General features: G+C 34.9%; 1 protein-coding gene across 1 annotated transcript; it reads right to left on the bottom strand.

Annotated features, from left to right (window-relative positions):
* Window positions 1-1436: 1436 nt before the first annotated feature.
* LOC149781715 (uncharacterized) lies at window positions 1437-6450 on the bottom strand. Its single transcript, XM_089935816.1, has 3 exons — window positions 6295-6450; window positions 4038-4210; window positions 1437-1568 (listed from the first exon to the last, which is right to left on the bottom strand). The coding sequence occupies exons 1-2, from the start codon at window positions 6359-6361 to the stop codon at window positions 4047-4049; spliced, it is 231 nt and encodes a 76-aa protein (XP_089791942.1). The 5' UTR covers window positions 6362-6450; the 3' UTR covers window positions 1437-1568; window positions 4038-4046.
* Window positions 6451-10084: the final 3634 nt, after the last annotated feature.

Here is a 10084-nt window from a genome sequence, read left to right on the forward strand (position 1 = left end):
TATACGCTTTAGAATTTCTAATTCATTTCTAATTTGGACCCTTCCATATGTACGGACAAATCTTTTCAACATATCATTAGGAAAATAATCTTGTTTTAATCGTTATTGCAATGTAACACAATTCCCTAACGTTACAACGGTCGAAACGAGAACAAAATTACTATGTATTCTGTCTTTTAGGCAACACGATCCCACATATTCTGAATAAATTTATAAACTAAATCAATGTATCAGCAATAGTATCCATCTCTCCCGTTTCTTTCACGTAGTTTATGGTTATCGCTTTAGTACTGGGAATTTCGTGTAGATTCTTTTATTACGTTAATGTTTATATTTCTTTCCTTCTCTGTGTTTGCAACTCAATTTGCAATTCATATATGTGTGTGTGTGTGTGTTTGTGTATGTATGTATGTATGTATGTATGTGTGTGTGCGTGTGCGGGCGGGCATGCATGTTAATGATTGCTTTTGTTTTGTCTCTTAAGCCTCGCCCGTTAGAATTAGTAGCTGTCGAAAACTAAATCCGCATGACGATGCACGTATCTTACTAGTATCTAGGAATATGTTATGCCTTAAGTCTGTTTGGTCTTCGTGATCTTTAATGACAATGTATTTTATTGGCGTTGGGTTAAAGATAACAAGAAGAAAAGCATATAAATATTAACGATAACAGATGCATCGCATGTAGCCAACAAACTGTTTTCGGTTCTTGACATCTTCTTTCCTTGTTCGTTTATTCATATAAGGGTTCGATGTTAACTTTTGTGTTCTATTGTGAACAAAGAAAAAGGTAAATCTTAACATAATTTCTCCGCTGAAACTATCATCTATGAAGTTTCAATCAAATATATTTTCATTTTTGGCACTTCAATATCCCTTTTGCTTGCGTTAAATGGTACTAGAATGTTGTTAAAAGTAGTTGTTAGACTTGGATCTGGAAAATAATTTTTAAATATCCAACAGATATTTACAGATCCTTTTTTTTATCTACTTTGCTGTTATGCCGGGAAATTCTTCATAAATCCTTGATAAAACATTCTCATTATCTATCTATCTATCTATCTATCTATCTATCTATCTATATATATATATATATATATATATATATATATATATATATGCATATTGAACGAATGAATGAAATTTTAAAGTGAAGTAACGGATAACCAGTATATCGTTATTTACAGTATGAAGATCAGATTGACAAATAAGACTGTAAGCATACTGTCAATGATTAAATAATTAAGAGAGACAGATACTCGAGGGTGAGATGATTTAAATATTCATCTATCCAAGGATCCTTCATCCATTCATTAAATTTACTTACTCATCCTCCCATGTAGTCATCTCTTGATTTTTATCTTCCTGAGTTTCCTACTTTCTTAACATGTACCCATTAAAATCGTATCCGATTAGAGCAAATAAATAAAACACAGCTGATATTAATATGTTTATTGATCTCATGTAATCATTTGATTATGCGTGTAACCCAGTGTCTCGTTGAGTAGCTTGCTGCTTTGTATATTATAGTGCGGGCTCATCCGGTTCCAACGCCATGTCAGCGAGATCCTGTGGATAGAAAGTATGATTATGCCTGGCAAGATTTAATTAATTAATGATTAGTGTTCCCAATTCATTTCAATATTTTTCTCTATCAGGTTCTACTAAGGTTATATTTACATGCATAAGAAGTTAAATGATCCCTACTCTCTGAAAAGAGTGAAGACAAATATTTTACCCATTCCTATGAATATGTGTGTGTATGTGTGCGTGCATGGAATTTGGATTTGTAACATAGCTTCAACACTATTTCAGTCATACCACTAAAATATCTGCAATGTGTCATCTTATAATGATGTCTAGCATAGGGGCGTCATCCTGCAGACATGTAGCATGATGTAACAGTCAGTCACATTATCCTGACATCAGGCCGGCCAGTCCTAACACTAACCTCTTAATGCTGAGCGCCAAGCGGGGCATCTGCAAGTACCATTTTTAGAAGTCTCTGGTTTGACTCGACCGAGGTTCGAACGTCCCAGATGGACGCTTTAACCATTTAGTCCACCGGAGCGATTCCTATGGTTGTATGATCCAGATAGCTACGTGATAAAACAATGAGGAATTAAGAAAACCCTTCATATGCATCAATGCAGAGAAGGTAATTTCCTCGAGTGCAACATAATTTGGCGACATAAACTGGAACATTGCCGAGACCTTCATGTAAAAGTTTTATACAGAAGGTGAACTATTTCTATCTAAGACTAATACATGATAATTATTGCTTTGCAGTGTACTGCGAATATTGATGCAAATTACAAATAGCAAAATTACCCCTAAAAATGTAATCGCGTGAAAATAGCGTTAGATTTGCCCATCATACTCTCAGCTGCATTCTTTTGAATATTGATGCAAATGAAAAATCAAAAACAAATTCCCCCATATTTGGTAATTTGATTGCGCAGATTTAGCTCTAAGATCATAAGTGAAGATAATTCAAAGGGGAATGTCTTCTTCATCATAAGTTGGTTAGCTGAATTACAGTATAGTTCTGTTATTGAGTAGAAATGAGAATTTGCATTTTTGAACCGAAAAACCTTTCGTGTCTTCATTAAATAGCCATGAATTATGTTCAGACATCAAACAGAATGGAAATTTGTGTATTCAAAGTATTTAATTCATGATGACACATTGACTAATCTTAATTGTATAAAAGTTGGTGTATATGTCGATCTGATTCTTTGTGTGCCTGTTCTTATGTTCGCATCTAGAAAATGTCTTTATATATTCCGGGCACAATGAAAATGTTTGTGCACATTTTGGTACATTGAAAGCTACTTCGGTGTAGGCAAAAGCTATAACGGTTCAGCAGTGATGCACGTGACTTATTTGGTTACGTCATAATGACGCAATTCATCTGATTTAACTAATATAATAATGATGACAAAGTCAGTAGACGAGAATGACACAGATCAATTTTACAGTAAGAAATTGACGCACAAAATGAGCATGAACTAGAATGTTTCGTTTAAGCTACGTTGGACATCTGGTTGCATTTTGATGTATCGAATGATTTTATTTTAACCAAGTTTATTATCATCGATTTGCGATTAGACTCAATTGGCTGTATCACAAGGGTCTCGGACAGTATTGAAATAGCGTACGAATTTTGTATACACTTTGCTTCTGACATACAAACTAGATATAGAACGTGGCATAAATTATCTTAATTTTCCGTTTAAATTTACTTATTCATCTGATGATCCAGTGTAACATAAGTCATTAATACCTAATGATAATTCAGTCGTTGAAAACTTTGTCAGTCACAGGGTTCACAACTAAATATACAAACAATTATTAAATATCTAAGTAATTGAGATATTGTATGATTAATATCTCATTTTTATTGCAATGGAAATATTCATGATTAATATAGTTACCTGTACAGTATTAAGATACATTCAATAAAGTAAACAAACATTAATGCGACTTGTAGCCAAGATGTTATTTTCGAAAGAAAGTTTTATATAAATATACATTTTAATCAAGGGTAACACCAGACGCAATAAAGTTTTTGCACACACACACACACACACACACACACGCACGCACACACACGTGCAAAATGTATGCTTTTCAAATGAAGGCTTCATATGAAGAATGGTGCGATCATTATTAAATATATCATTTTGAATCGTAGAGTGACGGTTGTAAATCCTGTCCCTAGACACATAATGTACGTAGGAGAAGTATGAGGGATAACTGGGAAGATCGGTAACACAACTGTCTAAGAAGCATATAAACGACAAAATATGAAAACTGCTGCTATTTCTACTATTACAATACAATTCATGAAGCATGCCTAAAATAATATATAATCTAAAGTACTAAAACATGCTTAAAACATTCTGAACTGTACAAAATAAACTTCTGAACGGGGTTATAATAGAAGATGAATCTAGTCACATCATATTGGCAACATTACAACACAGAAATACACACTTACAGAGAGACAGAGGCAGAAACAGAAAGGCTACATACGTTTTAATATCACCATCTTCTGCAGCAGTGCTCCCAACCGCACTTTAGAAGATGAGGTGGACAATGTGGGCACCTGCCCACAAATATAGGATATTGCCAGGGACAAGCAAACCTGTCTGGTACGCAAATGCAATGGCGATGATGATGGTGATGAAAACGAGAGTATCCATAACCTGTAAAGGTAACAAGAAACGAAACATCTTTATCGGCAGAAAGGAACGTATCCCGAGAGATACTTATTGCATTGATCACGTAAGACGACATTAGTTTCCAAAACTAACTTTGAACTAGAATCAGTTTGTTGGTTTCGACTCATGCCAATTCAGTGCGAATGTCATGACAAAAAAGCCTCATCGTCCACTTCAATTTCTTTAGCATTTAGGGTACCTTGCGCAACAGACTCAGGTTAGGATTGCTTACACACAGCGCCACGGAAATGTTGAAGAAAGAGACCTTTCCCAAGGGTTCGTGTAAACATGCACGTGTTCGGATGATTTTATCTTCTTCCATTAATTCGGGATATTTTTTAACGTGTGGATATCTATGTTACTTATTTCTCGAATTTAAACAGGTCTTCCTTTTTGGAATGTCTTTTTCCGCTTCATACAAGAAAGGCACACAACAGTAAAAGTCTGGTGTTCCCGGCAAAAAGATGTAAAAACAACTCTGTGCACAACATTTGTTGACTGCCGCTATCATATTTTTCTAGAGAATGATTGACTATAATAAGAGTTTCATGTACCTGTCACATATAATGTACAGGAAATGCATTTATTTGTACCGATGATATCAAGTTTTTTTTTCCATTTCCCGTACATGGTCAATTAATATGGGTGGTCAGTCGGATATCGTGCAGCACATCAGTATTTTATAAATGAAAGGTCACTAATTAGCTGCAAAAAAATTGACCCTTGACCTTGTCTGCTTCTTAGCTATTCAACTTCAGCCAGACATGTATTCTTTAGTTTATGCGTAGAAGACCGGATGCTTTATAGGTCTGACTGGACAAAAGGGAGGGCGATTGACTAGAAGACCGATAGATAATTTTATATTTTTGATCTGCTGCCCAATCAGATTGCTGAAGAGAACGTTCTCCTTAGATGGTGCTACCTACTGTCGGCTAAAACTCAGAGTTACATATTTCTCAAGGTCGTGGCTGCACACTCTTATATAATAAATTTGGTATCCTTATTTAAATCTGAAAACACTAAAGACAGAATTCACGTATTTTATGAAGTGATATGTTTACTCTGCATACTGCCTTGAATATTATAATTGTTCTGCATTTGAATGTAGCTCAGTTTTTACACACTGATCTAATGTGTGTGTGTATGTGTATGCGTGTGAGTATGTGTGTGTATATATGTGTGTGTGTGAGAGAGAGAGAGAGAGAGAGATAGAGAGAGAGAGGGGGGTGGGGTGGGGAGAGCGAGAGAGAGGGAGAGAAAGAAAGAAAGATTTCAGCCCATGAAATGGACGAACTGACTTTTCTTAAAAAGGCAATTCCAACAGCATTTTCCTCTATTTTGATACTTTACTTGCGTTTTCTTAACTCATACTGGCTGGAGAAAACCTAAAATCGTTTGATAGGACAGTCTATAAATGTTTTTCTTATGTTTTCTCTTTATGGGTCTACAAATAGAATAATCTGCCCATTTTTCACAAATATTCAAAACACTTCTGAATTTGTTGAAAGTGATATTGTACAATATTTAAGACTTTTAAACTGTTTGCTAGCCATTCTTCTTTAGAAGCGGTTACAACATGCAAATATATAGGAAGTAGTAGGGTTTAAATTTCATGATGAAAGAGCCTTTGTAAAGATTTTAACTCTCAACGGTACGGCACCGACAGCCCTACCCTGTCTTTCCGGTACCGTCGTACTGGCAACGACTGTCTTATCGGCTTACTTTCACCGTTTCCTGTTTAAGTCACATCATTCCTTCAAATAAGTTAATTTACTTTCCTCACATCAGTAGAAATACCTCTATTATATTTAAGTAAAATATAATTTTATTCATCTTCTAGTTTGACAAGATCACAAGGTTTATTGGGCTTTTTTGATTGATCTATAAATATTACTGCTAATTAATCTACAATTATCTGAAATACGATACATGATTTAAACAAATTATGTGCGCCTAAATCTATAATTCTACATTTAAAATATAGCATGATCATCTTTGCTGATTATCTGAACCATTAAATGAATAACGCTGGATTGTAATGCATGTATGTATTAATTATCTGTACTTACCATCCGATGGAGCGATGAAAACTGCCAAAGCTGAGACAAAGACCAACAAAAGCAGCAGCTTTGACATTTTGCGAAGTTTTCTGCACAGATTAGCCTTGCACACGTATGGAAGTTTTATTCGGTCTCCTGGTTTGTCGAATATTTCGAACTCTTTTATAGTTTATAAGTTTAAAAATAAAAACGCAGTGCGGTCTGATTTGAACCACTGTGATAATATGTTTTATTGTTTATTTGAAGGACAATTTGATAAATGGTAGGCTGTGATCTAATGAACGTCGTACATTTTCATTCTTTGTAGAACAAAGTTAAATTTATATTTTTTCTTTTAAAAATAAAACCTATTTTGACAAGCAAATTCAACAAATGTTTCTTCTCCTTCCTTGTGTTCATTGGTACAAAGTGACAGTTTGATTTATTGCTAATAAAATGTTTTTGAGCAAGTAAATAGTAGCAATTGTTTTCTTCGAATAGTTTCATTGACTATGTTCCAAGTCAAATTTTTATTTTTAACGAACTCGATCACGACCAGTACCCCAGATTATAAACATGTTCTCTCTTTCGTGTAGAAGTAAAGCGAACCTAAACACCTAAGTATGCATGTGAGAAGTGAGCATTTAAACAGTTCCAGGTTGGTGTCTTTTAACGATTTATAAGGATATTAGAATATTCACATGTTGTTTTCTCTTAATCACGTACTAGTATTCTAGAAAACCGAAATTTAAAATTAAGCAACATTTATTACAGCGACGAGACTGGAGAAATTTTGCAACATTAGTAAAAACTTTTAAAGATGAATATTGATGTGAAGCGAATATCTTGCCGGAATAAAATAATATTTTAGGAACTTAAAATTTAACAGTTACTAGACTAGGTACGTTTCTACTCTTTCAGTTCGAATCTGAGAACAACCGAAATAAAACTTACGCAATTAATAGATCACTCGTATATTTTTGTACCTCCATCACGTTTTGGGAAGTGGGTGGGTGATATAATATGATTCCCCCCCCCCAATCGTCATCTAGGAGATGATCAACTACGGTGTTAGTGCCGGGATCGAGCTAACAATAATATAAAGTATGAAATTAATAGATGGAATAATAGAGATATGAACAAATACATATAATAAAGCATCAGGAAGTGAACAAAGCATTACTACCAATTTAATCAATTATATAAACCAAATCAAATAGAACATGACATTTGTATTATACACTTTCTATTTATTAGAAATATAATGAAATAATTAGGCGCAATACAATTTGCCGTTCTGTTAAGACAAATTTTGTCATATTGTGGAGTGAATGATTGAATTCAAATTGCTGACATGTCAGCATTAACATGGCTGCTTCCTGTCCTTTCCAAATCACTGTTGGTGACATGTCTGAGTTACTATATTTATTTTCCTTCTATCTGTCTCTCGTTATCTCTGTCTCTCTGTCTATCTTTGTGTCTCTCTCTAACCCCCCCACCCCTCTCTCTCTCTCTCTGTACCTTGACCGTAACGTGGAAGTCTGCTTCAATTCCCACTATATGGTACGCGAATGGAGCTATCTTTTGTTGTTCTTTACTAATACTCTATGTGTCTCTTATGTGAAGCTTATCTCTTTCCATTTCCAGATCCCTCAATTATTTGTCAGACCAACGTCGTTTTGACGATTTATTTAACGAGAAAAATTACTATTTATTTTTTCAGAGTCACTCAGACTTTCCTTTTGGCATCAAAAACACATGGACCTACTAATTTCACGAGAGAGATTACTTAAAACCTTGGATTCCTTTTGGGAACACACACACACACACACACACACACACACACACACACACACACACAGACACACACACGCGTTTTGCTTACCCTATCAGTATTAAAGTTTCCTAACCACAACAAGTTTAACACTCCCATCGAAGTCATACAATTTTCTCTTAAACATCATTGCTTAATAACTATTGTGGAAATATCATTCTGACATATTTCAAATGGCCACCAAACCTCCCTGGATTTACTCTACTTTGTAATTTACTCAACTTGACTTTACGTAAACACACCTGTCGGAAAGTTATCAAAGTTGGTTCTGATTAAAATTCCTCGTGCCCCAAAAGTAAGAGAGGTTAACCACCTCAAGATACCAATTGATTGCAAGCCAAGCCCATACGTCAATGTTAATGGGTCCGTGTTACGCTGAACACAACAAAATGTGCTGCGCCTAAACATCTACACATATATTGCACCATTTCACCCGTAGAGGGGAATGGACCAATCAGATTCAAAGTAAGAACGTTTGAAAATCATTACATAATTACAAGACCAGTGAGACTTAGGGATGTTTTGAAACGAAAATCAATAAACTGTAAGTGGAGTAATGATAAGCAGACATAGGGATGTTATGAAAGTCTTTTTAATATTTGTCAATCTAATTTTGATATTAAAACGATTAATAGTTTATTTGTATAACTCATAAGTATAGGTTCATAATTTCATGCTTTTCAATATCGTTTTATGAACGATACATTCAAATTCACATGCATTTCAATATCGTTATATGAACGATACATTCAAGACTTTGTTTATATTGGAGTGTAGATCATGTACTACATTGCTTATTAATCATGTTTCCCTAGTAAAATGTATTATATTCTATTATGTACTACTAAGATTAGGGTTTTTGTTTCCAAACAATGCAAGCAGCAGGGAGGGCGTACAGACCAGGTGGCTCAGATAATTTTAAGCCTCTCACCGAACATTTCTTCGTAGAACCCTCAGAATTCAAAAATAAACCCTCCTACGAAAAATAATCCGCAAAATTCCCCCCCAAATTGCATTTTCGGGCATAAAAAAAAACAGCATTTTTTTTGGGGGGGGGGTATTGTAAAATTTGTTTGTGCCATAATGAATTATGGTGGGCTGCAATTTTATGAGTAAATTTGATCAAGACCGATTCGATATCTACTACGTGGATCATGGAGATTAATCGTGACAAAACCGTGCGGAGTTGCCTGAGCGTGACTAAAGAAATTTTTAAACTTATTTATGTCCATATCGCCATTGCACCAAGTTTGATGGATATTCCTTAGCGTGTGAGTATCAACGCCATTGAAAACTGATAAAATATTACAATTATCTCTAATTACTTTTGGAATTTGCGTATATCGCTGCGTCACGTAAATCACATCGGTGTTCTTGTGTCGGCCACGCGAGAATATCCTAGCCGGATTAGTTTGCTTATCCAGCATCACATCATCGAAAACAACAAGATTATTAGCATCACCATCTAAATTTTCCACTGATGGAGTTTCATTGATATCCGTTATAAATTCTATTGTGCCATCCTCAGTTTTATCGCTAAATTCCTTTAGTACTTTATAACATCGCTGATCATCAACGGACGGCGCAACCAAATACAATTTATCCCATTTTAGCCATCTCATTATCAAATTTAGCAACAATTGCGTTTTTCCAGAACCAGATGGTCCAATAATTATCATTCTTATCGAATTCGGTAATGCTTCGGTGTGCTTTACTTGCTCGCGTTTTTTCGTGGCTGAAAAATCAATTACATTCATGTTATTAGAATATTATGGATTCATATTGTGTTAAGTGTCGCACTCGAACTGCTACGATAAATCCAATCGAAGTCGTTACACGCAACAACAGAAATGCAATCAAGGGAGAATGTGAAGTTTGCAAGACAATTAAGTTTAGATTTGTAAAAAAAAAAGTAGAACCGGAGGAGATATTGCCGCCTCCTTAACAAATCTACCTGGAGCTCCCTGGGCGAAATATCCCGGAGAG

This window comes from Sinohyriopsis cumingii, chromosome 15, assembly GCF_028554795.1.
Source record: "Sinohyriopsis cumingii isolate HCF-2022 chromosome 15, ASM2855479v2, whole genome shotgun sequence".
In the NCBI taxonomy this organism is placed as follows: domain Eukaryota; kingdom Metazoa; phylum Mollusca; class Bivalvia; order Unionida; family Unionidae; genus Sinohyriopsis; species Sinohyriopsis cumingii.

What these genes read in the sequence shown, in the direction of transcription:
- LOC149781715 (XM_089935816.1), bottom strand. Translation starts at nt 6,361, where the DNA reads ATGTCAAAGCTGCTGCTTTTGTTGGTCTTTGTCTCAGCTTTGGCAGTT. An exon ending in TTTCATCGCTCCATCGGATG is followed by an intron (nt 4,211 to 6,294) that starts GTAAGTACAGAT and finishes TTACCTTTACAG; the next exon opens with GTTATGGATACTCTCGTTTT.